Here is a 25,723-nt window from a genome sequence, read left to right on the forward strand (position 1 = left end):
AGCAAATTTTTTTTGGGGCCCATTTAGGGCCGCATTGTACATGCTAGATTGTAATTGTAATTTGAAGGGTGAGAAAACATACAAACCAGAACACATGCACATATGTAGCATGTTAGAGTTATAAATAACTTGTCCATGTGAGAAACAATAGTTTAATTTGATGACATCACCATTTTTTTTTTTAAAGCCAATAATGTCAAAATATTTGGGGGGTCTGAAGAACATTTTAGGGGAGCTTCAGCCCGCCTAAATAGTCCTAACGACGCCCCTGGGTGTCGTGCTCTGCTTCGTTCATTCAGCAATACCAGCCCACCAGTGTCCTGTGCTGCATCATCAACATTACAACAAAGCAATGAAATGAAATGACTGCATCAATCAAGAATCCAAAGACAGTGAACGTGAATAAATCCGAGATAAAAGCAGCCGGCATGTTTGTGATGCGTTACTCTCTCTTACTGCGTCTCTCTCGGGCCATCCACCGGTTCTTCCTGATGTAGTTTCCTGTCTAAACCCCGTCATCTGTTCCTTTTTCTACCTCTGGTTTAAAGAAAGACAAAAACACGACCAAACCTATTGTTTCCTTTCAGATGCTGCAGCCTGTAAACCTGTAGCGAGAGACACCGTGGAATGAATGAAAAGGCTGCTGTCTTTATGTTGTGTGTTTAATAATCTATACATGAATCTACATACATCTGTATTTTAGATCATGTGGGTCAAAAGTCTTGAAACCACTATTAAGGAAACAGCAGATTGTATGAGCTTGTCATGTCGCAAAAGTATGAAGCTGCAAACCACATGCTGTCAGCTAAATGTGCAATATTGGCAACTTCTCAAAGTACGTTACCTGCAGTACTTGAGTAAAGCAGACCCCCACCTCTTTTGGGGGGGGGGGGGGGCAGCACGAGCACGTCCTGTATAAAGCCCGCAGCAGAGGGGAACGAGCTCCTGGGAACATCTGGAGAGAGCAGCTGCGCACTGAGACCTGCAGGATGCGCTTCTTCGCTCTCCTCTGGACGCTCGGCTTCCTGCTGAAGGAGGCGCAGGCGTGGGGCTACAGAAACGGAATATTTCACAACTCCATATGGCTGGGTAAATAACCGCTTCTTCTCACGGTCGTAGCTGTTGTAGCTGACAAAAACGGAGCGACCTTTCGCACCACTTCGTTATGAACCCGCGTGCCCTTTCACTGTTTCTTCATTGTACTAATTGGGGTCGCGTTTAAAGCCCAAATGATGGAATATTTCTACCATCAATCGCAGTCATAACTCCAGTGGATTACTGGACACGACTATTTACTTCTGTCATTCAGTACAATCTGCAGTTTATTTCATCAGACTTCTGTTTCAAGGTGTTTTACCAGTGCTGCTTTGCATGTCATCGCGTTCTGAGCACACTTTTGAATTAAATGTATTCGCAAATGACATACGTCATTTCCCCTCAGTCTACTGCTTTTACCTGAGCTTGTTTTCTGTTTGTTTTTGCAAGCGCAGCAACAAATATCCTCACATGAAGGTACACTGTGTGAGGAGTAACAAGGACTCATGATTAAGGCAACTCCCGCTTGTGCCAAACTGCATGTGTATGGCCTGAGGCCATTAAACAAGCAGGAATGACGTCATCTCAGAGCTCTCCAAAAATGCGAACTGATCAGAGTTACAACAAAAGATGTTCAGATGATTTATAGGCCTTATAGGATTTATATATCTTTGGGAATAAACTAGGCTGAAATGATGTTGACACATCACAGTTGAGTCTTTTCTCTCTTCTTTTGAAAACGTATTTCGCTGTTGAACCTGATTGGGGTGAGAGGGCAGTGGCTTCCTGCAGCAGCAGTGAGCGCCAGAGTTTAATTGGAGTAAAAGTCATCCATCACACGTTAAACAGATCCAAATTATCGACTCATTTCTGAGTGTGTTGTGCCCAGTGTCTGCAGTCATGCGTGCGTAAAGCCAAAACCGGATCAGCAGAGGGCTCCCTGCTGACGAGAGCAGATTGTTGGCGAACTTCCCAAATGTAGAAAATAAACGTCACGCAGTTATATCCTCTCTCCTTCTTTTATGTTTGACTTGAATTGATATTTAACCCTCTCGCTGAACTTGCTGGGCTATGGGAATGGGCCAGGTGAAAATACTCCTCAAAGTAAAAGTCCTGCATCAAAGCCTCACTTCAGTATGTAAGCATTATTTGCAAAATGTACTTAAGGTATGAAAAGTAAATGCATAGTGCAGTAAAGTCTTCCCTGTCAGTGCTTTACTATTATATCTGATGTTTCTGGATTAATATTACTGCTGTATTAATGTGTATGTTGCATTTTAACTCCTTTATATCCTGTTGGGTAGTTTAATCATACATCAAAGCATCATATTCTTTAAGAACATCATGTTTGTCTCTGTGTCCTGTGAGAACCTCGTATCTCTACAAAGAACAACCTGTTTTCAGTTCTGTGTCGATGCATTTTCCAGCTGATCCGAGAGGCTTTTTAAAGAGTTCATGAACCTGAAGAAGAAGGAGGATTTTGACAACACTTGAAGGAAACACGTCATCCTTCAGTTCATCACAAACATTCAACATCAACACATCTGGAGATACGTGGTTCTCACTGGACAGGAAGGGGATGAAAAACGAAACTGTCAAGGAACTAAAGCTGTCAGACAAATGTCGTCTAAAGTATTTACTTTGCGATGTCTCTCTCTCTCTCTCTCTCTCTCTCTCTCTCTCTCTCTCTCTCTCTCTCCATTTGACAGAACAAGCAGCTGGAGTTTACCACCGGGAATCACGCAAGGGGATATACCAGCTGACGTATAAAGAGGCCAGGGCCGTCTGCAAATACGAGGGAGGGAAGCTGGCCACGTATGACCAACTGGAGGCGGCTCGTCAAATAGGTCCGCGACAGTACACGCGTGCAGAGCCTCCTACTGCCGGGGCCATGGTTCATCATGCAGATTCTTTCCTCACTGCAGGGTTGCCTTTCTCCCATGAAGCACATTAAACATCAGGTCTGATGTGGCGCTGGTGATGCATCTCTTGACCAGAACGCTTTTGACATGCAGAAATAAAGGAGGTGCACATGTTCACGGGGGTGAAAGGTCGTTGGGAAGCACGCGAGAGTGAAACACTTCTTTCCACGAGTGCTTTGCTGCTTCATGAGTCCGTGCCAAGTTTCACGCGGCCCCACCGGTATTGTAGGAGCCTGTTAACACCTTCTTGGGTGGGTAACGTCACACAACGCCTCCCTTACAGCTGAGGTTCCCCACAGCGGCCCACCTGGGAGGTCCCTCTTCTATCTGGGCTGATCTGGTTTTGGGGTCTGCTGATTGTAACTCTGAGCTAAACTCTAAACAAAACAACTAAATAAACACTACTGGCCACCAGGGAAGCTCTTATCCAGGTTTGGGCTTTTGAAGGCTGGCAGAGTTGAAAGAACTTTCTGTGGTTGGCCGGCAGAATGAAGTAGTTTGTTATCGGTGACTTGAGAGGTGGCATGAAGCCCTTATTTTCCCGCTCTTGTTCAGGTTTCCATGTGTGTGCTGCTGGATGGTTCGACAAAGGACGCGTTGGCTACCCCATCGTCAAACCTGGAGCCAGATGTGGCTTTGGGAAGGTCGGCATCGTCGACTACGGATACAGGCGGAACAAAAGCGAGAGATGGGATGTGTACTGCTACAACCCCGACTGTGAGTACTTGTTTTATACAAAGCAGTGAACGCTGGCTCAAGCACATTTACTGAGGTGCTTCTATACCCTTTGCACGGTGCAGCCTGTGTGCCAGTTCCAGATGTCACATCTTCAACACAGCTAGCGAGGGATTACTGGGGACACGTGACACCACTTGACTCGGAATAATTCACACTTCATTGGGAAACATCGCCTTCATACCAGGCATTCAGATGTATTCTATGCTTTGTTCTCTATTATTGCTGCAGACATTAATATACCGGCAAAGCTGCTGCACGATAACTCGTGCACCATTATGCAAGTCGTCTTCGAATCCAAAAGTTGAATAATTACACACGATTCTCTCTCGCTCATCGGCCTTCGAGCAGTCGGCAAGTGTTTTAGCTGCGATACAGAATTGACAAAGTAGTCATTGGCGTGTGGGGGAGTTGCTTTCTTTATTTGTGGCTCACACAGTACCTTTGTAACATTCCTTTGAATTTAGGAGTCGTCTTTGAAGTGGTGTTGTGGTTTACACACTGATACATAAAAAAATAAAACTACAGATGTGAAAATATGAAGGCCATCGATTTCTCTTACACCTTTCACGCCACGCTCCTCCTGACGGGTCGGGATGTTTTCTGATTGGCCAGCGATCAAAAACACTCGAGTCAACGAGAAGCTCTCGCCAACCTGCACATCACCTCTGCGAGCCTGTTTTCTAGCACGGCGGTGCCAGGCGCCCCTTTACACGGAGACGCTCTCGGAAGTTCCTTCACTAACGAGCTATGCCCGGACGCTCTGGTATGCACAGGTCAAGATGATATTCTACATCTCGTCCTATGTTTAGCCTCCGATCATCTGTGCTTCATATTGTCTATGACTAAAATAAACACCACGATCATTTCCTTCAACAGAAGAGGCGGTAGCAGCTGCTCGAAGCGGCTCACTTTCTGTTTTTCCACATGCTGATCACTCGTTCATCTCGTCCGTGTCTTACAGCCAAAGAGTGTGGCGGGGTGCTGACGGACCAGCAGAGGATCATCCAGTCCGCTGGCTTCCCCGAGGAGTACGAGGATGAACAGATCTGCTACTGGCACATCCGTGTTCGCCTGGGCCAGAGGATCCACCTCCACTTCCTGGAGTTTGATGTGGAGGAGGACATGGGGTGTCTGTCAGATTACCTGGAGGTGTTCGACAGCTACGACGACATCTCCGGCTTCGCTGGGAGGTGAGGGGTCTTTGGGGGGGGGGGGGGGGGGGGGGGAGAGTAGGAAGTATCCAAACTTCTAGTTCTATACTACTATGGTTCGGTTTCCGAGCTGTTTCCAGATCAGAAGTGCTCACCATCCAATTGGCGAAAAATGACCAAATGTCATTTTTCGCAGCATGGACTTTCTTATGGTGTTCCTCAAGGTCTTGGTGTCTTAATGTGGTATATTAGAGGGATTTTTGGGCACATTTGGGCATGGTTATATGCTACCACCATAATGTTCTAATTTATGATTTATGACTAGAACAACTTGACACACAATGCTGGACTGCATCTCAGATTAATCTTCAGTTTCCCAACTTTCAGATGATGTGTTCCACCTTTAAACAAATATTTAAAAAGTCACAATGTCTACCATAAATACATGAATTACAGTAATAACACTCAGTGGAGGTCCAAATCCCATGATAAAAAAACAAAAAAATGCATTAAAGGAATTATTATTATTTTTTTTTTCAATTTATGAAGTTATAAAATGTCAGTAAAGTGTGAAAATACTCGTTAAATGAGTTGTATTAAAACAGAGAAAACCAGCAAATGAAATCACATTTGTGAAGTTTTTGTTCATTTAATCTCTGACATGATGAACTGATTGCTGTTCACAGATTCTGCGGCGATTATTTACCTGACGACATCATCAGCACAGGTGACGTGTCCTCCTCTCTTCGTGCGCTGCACCGTTGCACGCTGACGGATCTCTTGATCATTTGTCTCCGGTGTTTTCTGTTTTCGCAGGAAACGTGATGACGCTGAAGTTCCTCTCTGACGCGTCGGTGACGGCCGGCGGCTTCCAGCTACAGTACATTGCCTTCAATGCGTCTCTGGTTTCACAGAATCACACCCATTACTTCCACTGACCGATGCTTCAACACACCGACGTCATCCCGTGGCTGTACTCGTGATGTCGTTGGGTGCATCGTGTACTGTAATTAATGTGTCTTCATAGCTGATTAAAGAAATAATTCTGTCATTAGGTTGTGTTGAAGTTTCTGATTTTATATTCCAGATTAAATAAACAATCTGAACTTTGTGTTCACCTCATCCTGAGGTTTACTTTGTGGGAAACAAACCTGTTTTCTGGTTCTTACAACTATATTTTCACACTGCAAAGTGTTTTCACAGCCAACCATTGTTTCTGAATATTTGGGTTAACTATTGATGTTGCTTCTTGGTTTTTATCACCCTCCATACACATAACTTATTCATAAACTGGCTTTATAATGTTGTAGAGATATATACATGCAGTCCATTTAGCAACCCAAAAAGTTTGAGTCTCCAAAAGATGAATGATACACATTCATTGCTGACGTACATTTAAACACTGCTATGAATAATTACAATGTTACCTCTGGTGATAAATCATAGAGTGTATAAAACATGGACAAAGTCTCCCGAAGGTTTCTGAAGAGCCGTTGTGAACAAATACAATTAAGATGAAATATTATAGATTTAAAAAAAAAAACGTTTATTGATCCCTGCAGGAAATTCACAAACTACACAGCAATAAATAAAGTAATTAAAACGAGCTCCACCTTTACCAGCTGCAACGTTAAAGCGATGAACACATTAATGCATAAATAATTACAATATATATACATATATTATTTAAGTATATTTTGAGATAAAACTTTGTACTTTTCCTTTTGAATGCAGGATTTTTAATTGTACCACATATAAGATATTAAAATATAGCAATATATAGCAATGTATACATGTACATATATATGATTGAGTTTAGAAGAAAATATATTTTGCCGTCATTAATCCAGAGTAATATTCCAAACTCGGACTGTGTGGATGTGATTTGATTAGATTTAGTGTCATCAGATTATGATTTAAGTATTGAGTGAAGGATGACACCTCTCATTTTAACCAATAAAAACAAATATTACTTGTAACGGTGTATTTCTACACTGTGGTATTACTTGGCCATCTTTTACTGAAGTACAAGATGTGAGTACTGTGCTTTCTGTTTCATTTTTTATTCATATTCATTCATCTTCTTGTGTTTTTATGTTGCGTGTCATGCCTTCTGTAAAGCACCTTGTTGTTGTTGTTGTTGTTATTATTATTGGTATCAATCACAACACTGTCAGCTTGCTCTTCTCCCTATAGGAGTCAAATGGGCGGAACCGGACGTGACGTGCACGGGGTCAAAGGTAAGTTTGTACGTCTGCGTGGTGGTTTGGCGCCAGCAAATTTCGCGGGGCAACAAGAGCACAAGAGAAGAAGAAGAAGGAGGCTAAAATATCCAACATAAGAACGAGTGGAGCACGTAGTTACGAACGGCAGACCGTGAACCGGACGGCCGCTGGAGTTACCGGGTGTTCGATGGTGTGTCTGTGTCGTTTCTTCTGCTTCTTGCGTGTCGTCCTGAACTTCGAGGTGAGCAGTGTTTGTTGTGTCGAAAGTGTAAATATTTGTCCGTTACCCTTTTCGTCTACTCGTCTGTTGGTGAGGCTGACGAACACGGGAGGTGAGGCGGTGTCACCCCGGCGTCGGTCCTCTTGTTTCCCGCATTAAACTAGCCGCACACTCGGAACACGCAGCTAAAGCTAGTGGACGTTAGCAGGCTGCTGGCTAGTGCTGAATACTGAAGACTCGCGTTCGTCCCTCTGTCCGTTACGTCCACGAAATGAAGCTGTGGTGTGTGTGCATTGGCTGTCATGTTATCTCCAGCAGGACACACTTTGTCAGACTTGTTTTGGTTCCTGTGGGTGTCCGAGAGGAAGTCTGGCCTCTGGTAGCATCATCTCTCTTAAACCTCCTCTTGTCTTCTTTTGATCTGCTGTCCACAGCTCTGGATACAGTGGCGGGTGATCACAGGTCTACACACATCTCACTGAGGTAAGTTCATGTGTTCCTGCTTATTCCCAGCCATGATGTCATCCCTGTGAGGTGATGCAAAAAAAACACGATTTCAAAGTCACCAAATACACTTTATTATTGACAAATATATCAGTGTTTTACACCACAGAGCACAGTGTTATTTACAGAGTACCTTTTTGTTATAACGCGGGTCACAAAGTGCTTTACACTAACTGTAGTAAAGAAAAAGCTTAATTCAAAGCACATACAATAACACAAAATGCATACGAATGCACTTAAGATTGAAGGTTGTGCCAAAGTGCTCTGACAGCTTCAGGGTCGTCATATTTCTAAGTTCTCCTTTTAAAAGCGACTTGTTACAAGCGCGTCCAGTTATGTCTTTGCCGCCCGCTTTCACGCCGTCCTCTCCGTGCGCCTCTTTCTTTAGAGGCCGTGCGGAGGCGAGTAATAATGATGGCGACGGCGGAGCCTCCGAGCGGCTCCGGCTTCCTTCCTCTGCTGGAGTCTCTGGAGGACGGCGCCGCCGGACAGTCGGCGCAGACGGACGCCTACCTCACCATCGCCAAGTACGTTGCTCGCCCTTCGGCCGTCTTCTGGATGTGCGAGAGGACGTTTTGTCTCATTCACAACTAGAATACGAGAAGGAAATGAATCTTTTTTTTCCTCTCCAGTCGGCTCAGCGGAGAGGAAGGCCGACAGTTTCTTCCTGCAGTTGAAAAGCACTTTCCTCGTTTGGGCAAAGCCATCTTGGTGAGTCTTTCTGGACGTCATTTATTCACATGAAGCTCCGAAATCTTCCATATTTTATCGATGAGGCATAACCCTGCTCCTGTCTCCTGTCGTCACCAGGCGCACATAACCAGTCCGACCGCAGAGCTGAGCCAAGCTGCCCTGCAAGCTTTAGGGTTTTGTTTGTACCATTCTCACATTGTCTCAGGAGTGCCTGGTACACGACTTTACGTATTTTAAACATTCATATTTATTCACATGCGACTGCGTTCTATGGGGAGTATAATCGCTGCAGAGGGTGATTCTCTTTTATCTCGTTTTGCAGAAACCTTTGCAGCAGAAATACTATCAGCGCTTTGCTCCTTGGTAGTGAAGTCGACCGATAAGAACACGTGCACCAGAGCGTTGTGGGTCGTCTCCAAACAGAGCTTTCCTCCAGATGTGGTCGGACAAAAGGTGACCGTCTGCAGAGGCTTAAGTCCAGTGAGTTGGGACTGAGGACCAGGGAGTGACTGTGCTGCTGTACTCATCCATGTGGCTTCACTTGTCAGGTGTCGTCTATACTGGGAACACTGGAGAGTGTGTGGAGCAGAGAGGACATCCAGTCCGTGGTGATGGAGCACGAGGCCTTGAACGTCATCATCAGGTAAAGGAACAGAAGAAGATGGAGGTGTTTATAGTAGCAATAAGTCAGATTCTCCTTGGCTGATGCGTGCACGTCTCCATTGTTATTGGAGATGATTGTAAGAGTTGGGTCTAACTGTTCCCGGTGTGTTTTTAAAGGATGCTGGAGCAAGCGCCGGCCCAGATGGGCGACGGAGTGCTGAGGTGGGCGAAGCTCGTCATCCCGCTGGTGGTCCACTCGGCCTCCAAGGTGCGTCTCCGGGCCGCGGCGGCCATGGAGACGGGCATGCCTCTCCTCCTGCAGAGACAGATGGAGGTGGCCGGTATCATCGAGCCCATGATGTCCTCGGTGAGTGTCGCTGCTCGTGCCGTACCGAACGTCTGGAGATATTCAGCAGAGTGTTGATATTCATCGGGGAATACAGATTTTCGAGATGCGCATAATTCGCTTACTGCCCGACTTCCTCGTGTTGAACGTCGAGAGGAAAGGGAATTTAAAAGTAACTTTGATGTCTTTGCAGAAACTGATCCCAGAGCTCCAGAAGCTTTTCATCTCCAAGAATGAAGCCAATGTCCTGAAGCTCTGGCCTTTGTTTGTGAAGCTGCTCGGGAAGGTAAAGTGTGTGTGTGTGTCTGCATGTTGTGTATTTCTCTCTACAAATCCACAAAGGACTGTGCATTCATAGTGAGGCACATTCGAGGATCAGAACCATTTTTAGCTTTGATTCCAAGGTTCAAATCCGACCCGAGGCGCTTCGCTGCACGTCGTCTCCCCAGCCTGTCATCTGTCTAATGAACGCAAAATTACCCAAAAGATAATCTTCTTAAACTAACTGAAAGTTCTGACAGTTCTCGGATGTCTTTCTGCAACGGACATCGTTGTTATCTGGTTACGTCGGACGTATTGAAATGCGTTTCCTGCTCAGTTGCTGCACAGAGGAGGTCCCTTCATCAACAGTCTGCTGCATCTGGAGGAACTCGGCTTCCGCAGCTCCTCCCCCACCATCAAGAAGATCGCCTTCATTGCCTGGAAGAGCCTCATAGACAACTTCGCCCTCAACCCAGGTGAGCCACACACTCTCTGGTCCCACTTTTTTAATTTCGCTTCAGGCTAATCCTGTTCTTTAAGCGCTTACGTCTCTCCGTGGCTGAGTTTTACTTTCTTGCATCCTGAAGACATCCTGTGCAGCGCCAAACGTGTGAAGCTCCTGATGCAGCCGCTCGCGTCCATCAATGTCAGGACGGAGGTCCTGCTGCTCACCAAGGTGGAGGTCTGGTGGTACCTGGTGGTCCAGCTCGGGCCCAACCTGTCGCCCAACTTTGATCAGGTTAGACGCCTCTCTGTCTCGGAGCATCAAACACTATTTCCTGCATCTGCTGAGTTTTTATGAACCAAATTATTGTGGGAATGTCTTATTTATGGAAAGGAAAACAAAGTACTGGTGGTAATTCTAAGTAAAATAATCTGACAGTGTGAGGGTCCTGGGGCAGAGGATGTCGTGCCGATTGTAAAGCCCTCTGAGGCACGTTTGTGACTTTGTGCTATTCAAACATGCTGTAAGGCTCTCGGGCGTTCTGCATCTCTGTTTTTAAAGAGCTGTCCTCCTGTTGAACTTGTGATCTGTCGTCCTGCAGGTTTCTGTTCCTCTGCTCCAGTGCGCCATTGGCTCCGACTCCTCTTCGGTCCCAGGAACCCCTTCTAGAGCCGTCGGGCAAAATGGCGCCGTCACGCCGGGCACGCCCAAGTCCGGTACGTTCACGCGGGAACCTCAATCCCACACAGTATGTGGTGCTACTCTGTCTCTCTCACACACACACACACATTGTCAGAGACTGTAATGTGTGTTTTTAATGTATTCTTTCCTCCTCCCGCAGGCTTCAACAGTTCGGCCAATGCGTCTCGGATTTGCCTGAACTCCAGCGTGCAGATCCCCACCACCTTCCCCTCCATCCAGCTGCTGGGTCTGGAGATGTTGCTCCACTATTTTCTGGGACCAGATGTTGTCCCCACGGCGGCAAAGACGAAACTCAACCTGAGTCTCGGTGAGAGTCCGACGGCCGCGCATCAGCTACTCGTACATGGTGGCGTTTGTTCGAACGGACTCTCACCGACGCACATTTGGCAGAATGCACCACCCCAACTGTCACAGGCTCGATGGATTGAAATATAAAAAGCTGCAGTTGAATCACAACCTGCCTCTCTTCTGGTTCCAGAGCCGCTGACCCACCCGCTCCTCTCCGGTGCTTCCTCCTTCTCTAAACATGCGGCCGTGCTCACCTCCAACATCAGAGATGGATTCACCAACGTCGGCAAAGACGCTCCAGGTAAACGGTTCATCGTTTAAACGAGTGTGGTTTCTCTCCAGCTGCTCCTGAGTTGAGTTTGTTGTTGTTTTAAGGTTCTTGTGGGCGAATGAAATGCCGGCTAAATATGGCGGACCTCTTCATATCACTGAAAACATGTGAGACGTGGTTATAAAATGAGGGCTCTGATCATCTGCATGTAAATCTCTTCTCCTTCAGATTCTCTTTTGGCCGTTTTATGGACGAGTCTCGTCCGCTTTGTCAACTTAACGATAGAATCTGGTGAGTTCTTCTTCAATAGTCAGTCAAACGCGATGTATTCGTGTCTCCAGTGCAGCTAAACATGCACAAATATATCATCTTACATCTTTAGAAGCAATCGTACTGTAATGTTTGACAAGATGCCATGAGTACCTTTTTTACATTTACAGAGATTTTATTTGTGTTTCTTGTGGTTTTATGAACACGACATAAGACAAACTTTCATAACTTCCGAATTCCAGCTTTGAAATAAAGGGAAATGTAGTAAAACTGGACCTCGGATGTGACGTTATTGTCTCAATAGGAACCTTACGTCTGTCATTGTGGCGGCTGCTCAGCAGTGCGGGGATCTTTAAAGTCGTGGTTCCCGCCTCGCAGCTCCACATAGAGCACTCTTGATTGGGTCTGGGCTCCGTCATTCGGGATGAGGAACCGGTGAGACCTCGTCCTCGCCCCCCGCCCGGCCCACTCCCACTGTCGCATCAGTTTAAGTCAGAGCGGTCAGACCCCCGTGGTCTGGACTGCCATGAAGAGGACCAACCTGCTGAGGGGTTCGTCCCCAATGATGACTTGGCCTTTAAAACACAGAATGGTGTTTCGGTCTTTGTGCGTGTCGCTGATGGGTCTCTCCTCTGGGCGTCAGCAGGCAGTAAGAAGGATCGTCAGGGAGGTGAAGTGCTGACGCTGATGCTTCAGGCTCTGCAGACCATCGTCGCCTCAGAAGCTCTGCCTGCAGACAAAGTTCTGGTAAGACCGAGATCCACACGCTGCAGGTCTGAACTCTCGTCTTCCGTGTCCCTCTCTCACTGGAGGGCTGTCTGGAGTTACTTTATTGATTTTCTGTTTCAGCGACTCTCAGCTTGCGTGTCCGGCTGCTTTTAACCGACTTTCATTTGAATAGCTTTGAATTTGATTGTTCCAAATTGGCTAAAATCCAAACATCTGTTGACTCTTCTCCCTCAGATTCTGTTTGAAGGCACGGTGAAAGGTCTTCCGCAGAGAGTTCTCGGCTCCGCCTCCTATCAAGTGGGCAAGATGGATGTTCTGAATGTGAGCGCTTCTCTCTTCTATGTTGAGCGCATGTTCATATTCTTTACAGTATTTAAGGAAGAGCTTCTGAGAAAGCGGATCGGTTAACGTCTTGTTTCGTTCCTCAGGGAACGCCGGCTCTGTTCCTCATTCTGCTGCTCTACAACAGCAGCTTGCTCTCCGCCTACATCGAGGACGAGAGGTGAGTCTGATGTTATATTTTACTCTGTAAATTGCTGCTGCCACAAACGAATTTCCCCCTGGGGATGAATAAAGTTTCTCTCTATAACGTGTTGTCTCTCCGTCTGCAGGTTCTTTCAGTGCCTCCAGACGCTGGTGGGCTGCGGTCTGTCGGGCCCCACGTCCCCGCTGGCGTTTGGGGAGGCGGTGCTCGGCGCCATCAGACGCAGCGCCGGGTCCGTGCAGAACAAGGAGCAGCTGTGGAGGATGTGGAGCGTGATGGTCAGCCCGCTCACCGACACCATCACACAGGTGGGAGGAGGGAGCGATGTTTTAAAACGTATATATTCTTCTGCCTTAATTTAGGTGAATGCGTTGGGGAAGCTCTTTACTGTGACGCGTTTCCTCTCATGGTGTCGTGAGCTTGCCAGCAGAGCACTAAAGGAACATTCTTTTCTTTTTACAGTCGAATGAAGTCAACCAAGGTGACGCTCTGGAGCACAACTTCAGCGCCATGAACTCTGCCTTGTTGTTCCCCATCACACACCTACTACATGGCACGCCGCTGCAGCAGGTCTCTACCTACAGGACTGTCGCACTTCTTAACCGTTTGCGGCACCGATCCAGAGATCCTGTTTTCACTTGATGTCGTGTTTTTTGTTCAGGCGGCCCAGAAGCCGATGCTGTCCTCGTGGTCCAAACTGTACAAAGTGTTCGCCCGCTGCTCTGCGCTGGTGGTCACAGCCGAGGAGAACATCTGCTGCGAGGAGCTCTGTGCCAAGATGACGGCTGCGATAGACAGAGATGCTTTAGTGGTGAGTGGAGGAGAGGGGGAAAACTCAAAAAAGACTAAATTAATTATCAAAAAAAATTGTATTCATCAAAACACGATGGTTGCACTTAAAAACTGAACTTATTCCCTTCATTTGTTTTAAAAAGCAGCCTGCTTTAATGTGCTGATGCTGTGTGATCCTCCAGGTTCCTTCTGCATTAAATGCTGTCGCCAGTCTCCTCCAGGTCATGGTCGAGTGTGTGGACTTCTCGCCGTTCACTCCTCAGTTTCAGCAAAAGCTGAAGTGTAAGAGAACTTAAGCTCACCTTATTTCACTCGGCACACTTGGATTAAATTGAGAATATAATCTCTAGTCGCTGTTGTTCCTTGCAGCGCCTCACACTCCGGTAAACTGGGCGAGAAAGAGGAACAAGGTCCTGGGGAATCTGTCCACCTTCCAGTCGCTGCTGGTACAGTGTCTCGAGGTCTATCTGGAGGGCCCCGAGGCTTCCTCTGAAGCCACGGGACTGGCCCTGGTCTCCATCCTGTCGGCTCTCTTCACCAACCTCGCTCTCGCCAACACAATCAAGGAAGCGCTGACGTCTCTGATTCAACCCGTCACCCTCTTCTACAAACAAGCAGCCAGCGAGCCGCCTAAATTCTCCTCCCAGCTTCTGGGAAAGGTGCGTTCTTCGTCAGACGGCTGCAGACGTCTTTTTACTTTCTAAGCATTTTAAGTAATAATCTGCTTTTCTCTTCCAGCTGGAGAAGCTTCTCTGCGATGTTCTCGGCTGCCTGCAGACCCGCTCTTCCTTAGCGTACGACGATGAGCTCCTGGCTCTGCTCTCTCCTCTGCTTTGCGTGTCGTTTCCTCACAAGAACAAGCAGCTGCGCTCCTCAGTCGCCCAGTTCTGGAACGCCACCTTCGGCAACTCTGTCGGCCTCACGTACCCCGACGAGATCAGGTAAAAAACAACCAAACATCCTCCGGTCGCGTTTAATACTGCGCTCACATTGTTGACACCAGCAAAAGGCCAAATGTACGTTTATTCATGTTGATGGAGATGAGTGCATCACAGCGGTAGAGGGGGATGAGCCCCCGAAACCGGGTTCTCAATATCTGAAAACCCGGAGTATTTGGGTAAAATTAAGAAGTTGTCAGATTTTTCTGCATGTGTTTAGGGATTTATGTCTATAAAATCATGATGACGACAAACTGCTACAACGGAAATGCAACGACAGAAAAGTTCTTGTTTCATGACGGGCCAAATGAATTTAGGTGGGCTCAAAGCAACCTTTAAATGTTGCCATTTTTCTTTCCACAGACCGATCTTGAGCCAAGTGAAGCAGAAGACCCCGATCATTCTCCCTGGCTTTGAGGCCGTCCGTGTTCCTGATGAGCTCAGTGGACCTTACTCTGTGAGTCGTGACTTTCGTAATATTCTCTACGTTGTTATTTGTGGCTGAACCTGTTTGTCTTTTTAGAGTGAGAGCTCCCAGCTGGAAACAAATCTCAGTGGGATGCCGGTTTCATCCGTGCTGAGAAAGTCTGCTGAGCTGAAGGACGGCAGCTCCACCAAGGCCTCCAAGTCAGTTTCTGTAAGTTCAGACTCGGACCGGACCGGGTTCACGAGGGACGTGTTGTGTTTCGCGAATCGTTCGGCCATAAATTAAGAGGCGAACATATTTTATACACTATAGAGATTCATGGATAGGTCAATGTTTACGACCTGTATCTACAGTCACCTGTTTGTGTTGGCACATTGTTTTATCAAGAAATCTACCATTTTGCAATAAGAGAAAGCAGTTTGTTGCGATGCCACTGTGTCATCCATTCAGACATGTTCGGTTTTGAATTGCTCATCGTCCCACCTTCAACAGACAAAGCTGGACTTTGGCTCTCCTAAGCCTCCTCCCAGAGGAGTTTTGGAGGAAGAGGCCTCCATCGACTTTGTCTTCATCCCTCCTGAGACGAAGGAGCGAGTCCTGACGGAGCACCAGAAGGAGGTGAAAAGGACTAAAAGGTCAGATTTGTCCTCTTGCCTGATAGTCCATCAGTGTCGTTTATAAAATATAATAAAAATTCAAAGTGTCCATGTTGTCGGTCTGGTGTCGAGCTAATGTTTGCTTTGGCACACAGGGCTGACATCCCTGCCATGTACAACAACCTCGATGCCTCTCTGGATACAACGGTTTTCACCCAGTACACACAGAGTCAAGACGACTCTTTGTAAGTCCTGAGCTCGTGCTTCCACAATCCAGATCAATTCCTGCGCTCTCGTACCAGCACAGCATTTGTATAATGAACCATTTTTCCAACAGGGACAAACTGGCAACGGAACAAGCTGACAAGGAAACCAAAGAGGCTCTTGGCAAGGTAACGCACAAACCCATCGAGGTCAAAGAAATAAAAAACACTGCCAGGAAAGACTCCACCGAGGGCTCGTTTTGTCCTGTTCTGCATTCTGCCAAAGCGAGAATGAAGAAAACAAAACACTCCTTGTAAATGACTTGCAAACACAGCCTAAGTTTATGTTGGTATTAACTGCAACTGCAGTTTTTTTTAACCTGGAGTTAGGCTCAGTCTCCACACTCTGAAGGACTTGGGTGAAGTCTGGCCTTCATTGACTTGGTTAAATTATAAATAAACCTAATTGTAGACTCTCTTTACCCCCAAACTTCACATATGAGGCTTATCCAAATGGCAAAATAGTTCTTCAAAAAGCAGAAATCAAATCGTGTGTCAATTTAGTTGTCCCGGGCCAGTTGTGTAATCTCTCCAGTATGTTGTGGCTCTGCTCCAGAGTTTCCTCCCAATGAGGCATTCTGATCACGTGGGGGGGGGGAAATGGCTCTCAAATGTTCTTGCAGCGCATGAAATAACTACATTATGAACATTACTGTTTTGCTTTTTCATTCATTACGCAGTACACAAACTTCTTTTAAAACATATTTCAATGCATTGTTTTTATGGTGTGTTCTTGCAGATGAGGTTACTCTTATGCGTAGTGAGACCCTGAATATTCTTGTTTTATATAAGTCGCATGTTTTCGGAGGACTGTAACATTTACATCACGATTTGATTGGCATTTAAAACTATTCTTCAGTTAAAGAAAACACCACTACAAATGAAAATGTCACCAAACTTGCATTGTGTACTTATTCAGTCTTTAAAAGTGTGTTTTGTCCTTTGCAGACAGATTCAGTTTTAAGCATTTGGTTTCTTCCAGGTTCCTCAGGAAGCTGAAGTAAAAGGGGAAGACTCAGAAGAGACTCAAGAATTTACCAGTCCAGAAGCAGTAGAGAACATGCCAGAAACCCACCACCAGGAGGAGATTATCCCTGAGTCAGCAGATGTTTCCATGGAGGATAATACTAAGAGTGTGGATAATACTAAGAGTAATGATAGCGCAGACTACTTGGACCTGCAGTCTACAGAAGGCACAAGTCCTAACATCTCTGCATCTTCAGATTTGGTCTCGGGGACACCCCAGAAACCCAACAGTCGCCGTCAGTCCTTCATCACCCTGGAGAAGTATGCTGAGGGAAAACCTGCCAGCCCCAGCAGTGCGTCCACCTTCACAGGTACCCTCATAAAGACCCCCAATAGCCAAGAACGCTCTAAACCCAGAAGGAAGTCGTCCTCTCGGTCTTCCCAGATATCCACTGGTCCTAACTCTCAGGATTCCCAGTCTTCCCAGACAGGAAACATGAACTCGCAGTGTCCTGTGAACAATGCCCTTGAGTCCCCTGTAAGGCCAAAAGACTCCGGGAGAAAAAGTGAGCCAGTAAGGCTGACTGAGAGACTACCCAGTGACCCAACAGAGGACGAAGACGTTATCCCGGACACCCAGACTGAAGTGGAGGGCAAAGAGGGTACGGAAATGGCTTCCTCATCAGAGGAAATTACACCCTCAAGCCAGGAAGAGGACTCTGACCCAACTCTGGATGATTCTCAATCTTCTCCAGGCGAACCAAGACGGTCTGGACGCTACAGAGTCAGACCTCAGCTGCCCGGAGAGGACCCTGAGGACCGGGAAGAGAAATACACCCCCCTGAAAAAGAGGCGTTCTGGAGAGGAACCTAAAAGGGATTCTCCAAAGTCAGATTCGGCGCAAAGCAGACGAAATACGAGAAGTATGCAGGCTGCTGAGGAGGGCAGTGGCAGAAACCGATTACGAACAAGGTCTCAGAGGGGCAAGGGTGAGTCGAGCCAAACCAACTCGCAGGGAAAAGCACACAAGAAGATCAAGCTGCACAGTAGTTCAGATGATGTCCTTGACAAACCTGAACCCAAAAGGAGAAGCAGCGGTGGGCTTCAGTCCAGCCAAACTGACTTGCAATCTGATAACGAAAGCCAGTCACAGGGTAGGGAAAGACGGCGGAGTAAAGCAACATTGGAGACCAAGGAGGATGGCGAAATGAAGAAAACTGTTGTGCCTGACAAGGAAGAGTCCAGCCAACCTGCCAAACATGAGCCGGTAGAACAGGCCGAAAAGGATATTAAGCCAAAGAGAGATTCTCAAATGATCACTATTTCCCCTCAAACTGTTGGCAAATCCCAAGAGTTTGAGATTGTAGAACAACTGACTGAAAAATATAGTGACAAGCAAACAGATTCTCAAACTATCACTCCTTCCTCTCAAAGTAGTGGCAAATCTCAAGAGTTTGAGATTGTAGATCTGGCTGAAAAAGAATGTGATCAGCAAAAATATTCTCAAACTATCGCTCCTTCCTCCCAAACTGGTGGCCAATCCCAAGAGTCTCAGCTTTTAGAAAAGACAAACAAGGATGAGAGAGATTCTCAGATAGTTGCTTCTCCAGCTGATGAAGAGTCCCAAGATAGAACAAACACAACAAAAAGGTTGGTGAATAGATCAGAGATCAAAGACAAACTAAAAACAAGTGAAAGCACAGATGACAGCCTTAGTCAAGAGGACTTTCAAGTGATCGCACCCTCTTCTGATAGCCAGTCTGTGCGTCGATCCAGAAGAAGCAAGGAATCATCTGAGGAAGCGGCTTCTGAAGATAACGGTGAAAATAAGGATTCATTAGAAGGGCAGAGTAGGTCTAATTCTGAGGCAGCTGTCGGTCAGCCAGAGGCCGGGATTGCAGGTAGGACCAGAAGGCGCAAGGTACAAGACGATCCGTCAAAGTCTAGTCCTACCGCAACCCCAGAGAGTTCTCCATCGCTAGGGAGTGCAGAATCATCCAAAGGCTGGGGCAAAAGCGCAAGAAGAAGATATTCTCCAGTGTTGCCTGGAGCCAGCAAAGAATCCTCAGACTCTGAATCCTCTGAGGTCAAAGAAAATCCCCCTGTGCCCAAAAAGAGAGGAAGGAAACCCAGAGTGTGTCTTCCAAGTCCTCTCACTATTGAGTCTAAAGAAGGTAACATTAATAAGGGTATGGTAAAGGATCATTCTGATACTTCTCAAAAGGCAGATTCACAAAGCACAGAAGCTCAAAATACAACAGATTTAGAGAATTCACAGGCATCCCAAGACTTGCAGGATTCTGAATCGCTCCAGGTTCCATGTAACACTGAGGAGCAAAGTAATGAAGAATCACAGATGGAGCTAGAGGTTGATGCTGTTGTAGAGAAAACTGAGACTGACGACACAAAGAAGAGCGATTCGCTCAGTGTGTCACCTCCCAAAGAGCAAACGCAAAGAGACTCGAACATTGAGAGTACCTCTTCACAGGGAGGTGACATTGGAAACTTGCCATCCGCTGAGATGCTTGAATCGGTTATGATCAGTTCTGAACAGACTCCTGAAGAGTTGCCCTGTGACCCATCTGTGTTACCTGATGCACTGGCGCCTCCTGATGAGACGACAGAGAAACTGCAGATTTCGGTGTCTTCAGAGGAGAAAGCTGAAGACGTGTCTGAGTCTGGGGACAATGTTACAGAAGCACAACAAGATGATTCAGATTCAACCCACCAAGAAGATCCAGTTGTTCCAGCAGAAGACGGAGCTGAAGATGATCCCAATGTGTCCTTTGGGCAAAACCATGTTGGGAGTCCAACTTTTTCAAAGGAGGAAGAGTTTGCCTCCATCAATGAAGATGAATCTACATCCCAGCACGTTGAGGCCAATGCCGGAGACGACATCACGCTACAGGAGAGCGATAAAGACGACGCAACCCAAATTGTGGAGTGTAACGGCGAAGAGGAAACTCAGACCGCCGATAATGAGAACGACATAGTAGCGAACTCGGCCGATGCTCTGGCTGACGTTAGCAATGCGTCAGTGTTACCAGAATCGACGACCAACGATATGTGCTCGGATTCCCCGGCGAAGCAGAAGGACCTGGAGGCTTTAATGGCGGCAGATGTTGGCGAAAGCCCCAGCCGTGGCATGACCAAAGGAACCTGGTCTCCTTCAGCCTCCCCATCGACCAGTATTCTTAAGAAGGGCCTGAAGAGACCACTAGAGGAGGAGACTCCCTCACCTCTTGTCAAAGTAAGTGACAAAGCACTTGTACAATCTGCAAATGCATTTCCAACAGCCATGTGCTCCTCTTTAAAGTCTTTATTGTCTCCTTTACCTCTGCAGTCTAGACGTGTGTCCTTTGCTAATCCAATCCAACATCAGGAACTAGCAGACGACGTTGATCGTCGCAGCCCCGCTATCAGAACCAGCTCCCCCAGAAGATCCAAAGGCAGCGCTATCCCACAGCCGAAGGTATGAATGAGGCCAGCATTGTTCCTGATTGCCATATTTCTGATCCAAACCTTTTTCTTAAGCAAATGGTCTGCTTGGGTCTAACACGACACCCTTCTGCTGTTCTAGTTCGTCACTACACCAACAAAAGGCCTGCTGATCCTGAGTCCCCGAAATCTGCACAGTCCAGGTTACAAGAGCTCCAAGAAATGCCTGGTATGCACTTCACACATTTAAAATCAACATTCGTTATTGTCACTGTTTTCTATTGTGTGTGTGTATATTAAATATGTAAATAACTGTCAGACACAGCCCTGGTTACCTCCTTTTTACACATCCAAGAAACACAGAGCAACATTAACACCACTTGGAGTCCTGTTTCTGTTTGTCCAATACTTTGGTTTGTGACCAAATACTTGCTACCGTACTCCCCGGACTATAGAGCGCACCGGTATATAGGCCGCGCCAGCCGATTTCCAAAAGAAAAAAGAATGTGTACATAGATAAGCCGCACTGGTCTATAAGCCGCAGGTGACCCCGTTGAACAGCAAGATGCTTTTAACAGTACGAACGTTTTCTTCTTCTATGAACATCATAACATGTCGCTAGCTTCTAAGCTAATTCATGATGTGGTGTGTTCAAAACTTGTTCCACAAAACATTTGTTTCTCACTCAAAAACACGCACACAAAAAAACTCGTGAACAAGTTTTGTAGAACTGGAAAAAAAAACTGGCTTGGCTTTTTTGCTGCTAGCACAACAGCTATTCAGAGCTATGAGCAACAACAGTTATTGCCTCATTGCTTTTCCTTTGGTAGCCGTGAGAGACCTTAGTCTGTAATGAAAGTGTGTCTGCATGAAAAGATGTACAAAGATATATTATATATTCGCTAATGCTAATCGCGGTTAGCATTTCCCCATTGGCGGTAATGTTAAAATTTACTTAGAAGCTAGCGAGTCGGACATGTACTGTTAAAAGCATCTTGCCGTTCAACCTTTTTTGTTAACAGTCCTAGTGAGAGGTCAAAGGTACTTCATCATATTGTAGCAACCCTGTCAGTAACAGCTGGTAGCAGAGGGGTTGCTGGTAGCAACTGTTCTGTGTCGGGAGCTAGTAAATGCTGCGTTAGACCGGAACCGGAAGTTGCGGTTGTTGTTGTGGCGGAGCGGAGAAAAGCTACGGAAAAATCCGTATATAAATATGGACTATAAGCCGACGCCTCAAAGCGTGGGGTAAAAAGTAGCGGCTTATAGTCCGAAAAGTACGGTAAATGAATGTCTTTCTGACCAGCATCAGCTGTACTTTTTGTTTACTGCTAATTAGCAAATGTTACCATGCTAGCACACATTGTAAACATACTTGATAAACATCCACATGCAATGATTATCATTTTTAGCATACATGTTACCCACAATGCAACTTGACCAGTGACCCTTCCCCTTTCTAAAGTGCTGTGAACTCGGTATGATCAGTGGGTGGCTAAAAAGCTCCATACAGTTCTCTGTTGGTGCATCAATGAAGCACTTCTGCAGTGTTGGTTCTCAGTTGGAGGCTATTCGTCCTGATGGTAGGCACAACCCTTCTCACCCCAGATTTCCGAAATGAGCCATGAGCCGCGGCCCGTCTCCAGAGACTGTATCTATCCTGCCCTGGTTGGCTGCTCTACGCCTGTAGAAGCTGTGCTGCCGCAGATATCTTCCAACATGTGGTGAGTACTGCACAGGGTTAAGAACAGGAAATATTTAAGCTAGTGTCTTGTCGGGTGCATCTGTCTGTTAACGGTGTTGCGCGTCCTCATAGGTCTCGGGGTTTCGGGCAGCTTGTTCGAGCCAGAAACATCAAGACCGTCGGTGACCTCAGTGCTCTTACTCCCAGTGAAATCAAGACTCTTCCAATTCGCTCTCCGAAGATCTCCAATGTCAAAAAGGCACTTAGAAGTTATGAACAACAGGTATGTTAGAGGGCTGCGAACAGCGTTGACGTATGAAGGTTTGAATTCTTGTATTTAATATCGTAACAATTCTCTTCTAGCGTAAAGGACGAGGTGGTGATGAGTTGAAGGGTTTTGATGAAACTGAGATGATGACCTCTGAACTGGAGACCAGTGCTCCTCAAAACCAGGATGAGGAGGACAAGACCTCAGGAGAGACACTAGGTGGGTAGAAATCTGTGCCACTGGGGATACATGGTGTGACTCAAATTTTAAAAACAATCTTGACATTTCACCAAAGAATTGTTTCTTGCCTTTATGCTCAGCTTACGGTGTCCTTGTCGTATCGTCATAGTCACCGTTTATAGAGCCTTTTACAGATTGTAAACAAAGCTGATGTGTGCGCGCACGAAGTTTGGCAATGGAAGTACGTTGGAGTGCAACAGGCTGTCGCGAATGCAACCCCAAATAGCCAACCATCAACATAAGTTCCTACGAGCAACCACGAAGTGAAATGGCCGTGATCCGGTCTGAATTCTCTAGAACCCGGCTGTAAAAGGGTCTTTTGACATATGCGGGTGTATTGGTCCTCCTTAACTAAGTTTGACGTCACCTTTCCATTTACAGCAACAGAGCTGGTGGACGAGCCGCCTCCTGCAGATGTGAGGCCCGAGCACGACACGGCGGCCGGAGGACGTGAACCTGAAGGACGGCTGCGGTCAGAGGTGGAGGCGCTGACCGGCAGCATGACGCCGCTAGAACTCAGTTACTGCTCCCCACAGCAGCTCGTTCACATCCACGACCAGCTAGGAGGCATGATGAGGCGCGTGGTCGTCGAGCTGCAGACGCGCCTCTGAAAGACGGACGTCAGACCCTGAACGGACTTCTTCTGCTGGATCAAACGGATGCACAAGTGTTAAGAGACGAGAGCAATCTGACTTTCTTTTATCCTACAACAGATTTTTGCAAAGGAAGATTTTATGGTTTTAACTCTCAATGCCTTGTCACGTTTAAAAAAAATTTTCTTTGCTTGAAGTGTGTTTTTAAAATGAATTCTAGCAGCACTTTCTCCCGATCTGTAGCTTGAGCTGTTGGATAGTTTGTATGATCTTAAGAAACACTCAAAGGGACGCACGGTCACACTTTTCCAGCTGTGTCAAAAGAAGAAAGCGATTTTCATGAACTGTGACGTATGATTACAAATGTATGTTGAAGAAAAATATATATATATATATATTTCTCAACATTCTGTTCCAATTTTGTACATATTCTGTCATTTGAATCCTTCATGTGCCTGTTTTTAGGCTGTTTACAATTTAACTTGTACTTTTTTTCTTTTTTTTTCTTCTTTTTTTTTTAAAGATTTTAGTCGTTTGTAAACCTTGCATTGTTAAAGTCATGACTCATACTGTAGATGGTGGCAGACGGTCTACACTAATGTTTTTATTTGTTTTAAATGCTTCAATAAAAGACAACTTAGATTTTTCTTGAGCTTGTTGTTTTGACTTGCGTGCCGGCACAAAGGTTGCTGCCAGGAGAAAACAATAGATAACAATAACAATAATTTGTTTATCGGCGCAATCGTAAACCTTTTAATGGATGTCGATATGTCATTTTAAAATGTATTTTAAAGACGAGTTTGAAGCGGTAGTGGTTTGATAGTCAGAGGAGCTCAAATATTCGAATAACTATTTTCAAACGATGACGAATCTCTGGGTGTTTCTAATTCAACCTGTGTTCCCCTGAAGGCTGTTCAGCTCTTATTCTTGCTGCTGCCATTAAAATATCGCAGAACACAAAGTCCTCTTCGTTCTGTGTAAAAATGTTTCTCTGAAGATGAGGCTTCGACAGTCAAATCAAAGAGTCTCTCCCAAAGTGTAAAATTCTGTTTTTCTTTGAGCTGCAGTTGAGGGACATTAAACACTAAAAGGTCAGATTTTACGAGATCTCCACTTAATGTAACGGCCACAAGAAATCTGCTTTCCGTAATTATTTTAGGGAACTTGCTGTTCCTCTTGCTGTTGCTCCTGGAGAACCGTTCTGTAACATGGATTCTAACTGGCCTTCACGACACCACACATGCAGTTAATGGTACACAGTGTTTTCTGGTTTGGATTAATGGTTCTGAAATACTCATTTAAAGTTGCTCTACAGGACGGACTCTATGCAGTTACTCTGTTCAGAATGGAGGAATGTTTTGTGTGTACGGCCGCATGTTTAGCACATCATTGCATGTCTGCGTGATGTTGACCTCACTGTGAGGTCTCTGAATCAGAGCATCAGTTGGTTTATAGAATTGCGTTACTGTGAGGAAGTTTGCTAAAAGCCTAGAATGTAAATGGGAAAGCGATCGTAATGATAATATAATGGAATGTGACAGAAGGTGCCGCTGACTCCTCTTCCTCTTCATCCTCTCCCGATGATGAGCAGGCTTCTCTTTGGCTCGGCGTGTTGGTAATTATCTGATTATTCCTGCAGAGCGCTGCCAGAGGCTGCGGTGCATTTCCACCGTTTATTGAGATAAATCGGGACTCGGCGTGCAAGCGTAGCAGATTGGGCTGCAGCTCTGCTGGACGATGACCAGGAAGAGAAGCGGCACCAACAGACATCTCCCACTGCAGGACGAGAGCTGCCACACCGGAGGAGACGACGCCGAGGTAAGATCACAACGCATGTGGACACTCGGCCGTTCTAAACCTCTGATAGCTCAACTATGAGAAGCATCAGTGTGTGTGTGTGTGTGTGTGTGTCATGAGAGGGCAATCGTGATAAAATGTCAGGATGAATATCCTGAGGTGCTTTTGAGTGGGTCAGCAGTTTCCCAAGTATTGTATCTTTAAGAAGTCTGTTCATTTGTATGTTGATGCTGATTTAGAAAATGTCTCAGCAGAAGTTAACTGTCTTGAGCTTATCAACTAATTCAAAGCGTATAAGTTTGCATGAGGAAATGTACCGGTACCTAGAAAGTCTTTTTCTGCCTTATTGCTGTAACTTCATGAAGTATGAACGATGCAAACAAGTTCGTGAGATTTTCTCCTGGTGAGCGCAGACTTTTACTTGTTGGAAGAAGAGATTTAAAGCTTGAACATGTGACTTGTAATCTGTGTTTATTGCGAGAGAGCTGACACTGCACTCTGAGAGGAAAGAGTTAAAGGTTTCAGGGGCCTTATTGATCAAAGCAAGGTCTGCATCTGTCTGAGAGAACTCCCCATTACACAGAACAGGTCGTCACTTGTTGAGCGTGCATGAATCCACCTGCTTCTCCTCTACCAGTACGGTTGCTTGTGTGCTTGTGTGGTTGTTTGTATTGTCAGAAGTGTGATACATGAATCTCAAGCACAACAGGAAATGAATGAATCTGATTCAACGTGTTGAAGTGATGGTTCATGAACGAGCCCTCAGATATTTAGACAAAATACAATATGAACCTAAATTAACACATTCAAAAAGTTTCCATTTTTTCATCCTTTCCA

The 25,723-nt window shown here is 45.9% G+C and overlaps 2 protein-coding genes across 2 annotated transcripts; both read left to right on the forward strand.

Annotated features, from left to right (window-relative positions):
- Window positions 1-948: 948 nt before the first annotated feature.
- Window positions 949-5,888, forward strand: tnfaip6 (tumor necrosis factor, alpha-induced protein 6). The gene is made up of 6 exons (XM_079276440.1): window positions 949-1,089; window positions 2,745-2,882; window positions 3,513-3,674; window positions 4,657-4,885; window positions 5,533-5,573; window positions 5,663-5,888. The coding sequence occupies exons 1-6, from the start codon at window positions 990-992 to the stop codon at window positions 5,782-5,784; spliced, it is 792 nt and encodes a 263-aa protein (XP_079132566.1). The 5' UTR covers window positions 949-989; the 3' UTR covers window positions 5,785-5,888.
- Window positions 5,889-7,160: 1,272 nt separating this feature from the next.
- rif1 (replication timing regulatory factor 1) lies at window positions 7,161-23,724 on the forward strand. Its single transcript, XM_079277403.1, has 36 exons — window positions 7,161-7,312; window positions 7,726-7,774; window positions 8,184-8,322; window positions 8,428-8,506; window positions 8,606-8,702; window positions 8,811-8,941; window positions 9,037-9,131; window positions 9,269-9,458; window positions 9,631-9,723; window positions 10,036-10,174; window positions 10,286-10,437; window positions 10,745-10,859; window positions 10,985-11,152; window positions 11,324-11,434; window positions 11,633-11,695; window positions 12,321-12,421; window positions 12,638-12,724; window positions 12,832-12,905; window positions 13,015-13,195; window positions 13,350-13,457; window positions 13,549-13,698; window positions 13,862-13,961; window positions 14,049-14,338; window positions 14,418-14,620; window positions 14,981-15,074; window positions 15,141-15,254; window positions 15,537-15,679; window positions 15,796-15,885; window positions 15,978-16,032; window positions 16,886-20,119; window positions 20,213-20,341; window positions 20,450-20,536; window positions 21,913-22,028; window positions 22,121-22,271; window positions 22,352-22,475; window positions 22,878-23,724. The coding sequence occupies exons 3-36, from the start codon at window positions 8,207-8,209 to the stop codon at window positions 23,105-23,107; spliced, it is 7,410 nt and encodes a 2,469-aa protein (XP_079133529.1). The 5' UTR covers window positions 7,161-7,312; window positions 7,726-7,774; window positions 8,184-8,206; the 3' UTR covers window positions 23,108-23,724.
- Window positions 23,725-25,723: the final 1,999 nt, after the last annotated feature.

This window comes from Melanostigma gelatinosum (assembly GCF_949748355.1).
Source record: "Melanostigma gelatinosum genome assembly, chromosome: 10".
Lineage (NCBI taxonomy): Eukaryota > Metazoa > Chordata > Actinopteri > Perciformes > Zoarcidae > Melanostigma > Melanostigma gelatinosum.

Bases quoted from the DNA above. Each gene is read 5' to 3' on its own strand.
- rif1 (XM_079277403.1), top strand. From the start codon at position 8,207: ATGATGGCGACGGCGGAGCCTCCGAGCGGCTCCGGCTTCCTTCCTCTG. The intron at 13,699-13,861 runs GTGAGTGGAGGA...GTGATCCTCCAG, and splicing joins TAGACAGAGATGCTTTAGTG to GTTCCTTCTGCATTAAATGC. The intron at 20,342-20,449 runs GTATGAATGAGG...CTGCTGTTCTAG, and splicing joins GCGCTATCCCACAGCCGAAG to TTCGTCACTACACCAACAAA.
- tnfaip6 (XM_079276440.1), top strand. From the start codon at position 990: ATGCGCTTCTTCGCTCTCCTCTGGACGCTCGGCTTCCTGCTGAAGGAG. The intron at 1,090-2,744 runs GTAAATAACCGC...TCCATTTGACAG, and splicing joins TCACAACTCCATATGGCTGG to AACAAGCAGCTGGAGTTTAC. The intron at 4,886-5,532 runs GTGAGGGGTCTT...TGCTGTTCACAG, and splicing joins ATCTCCGGCTTCGCTGGGAG to ATTCTGCGGCGATTATTTAC.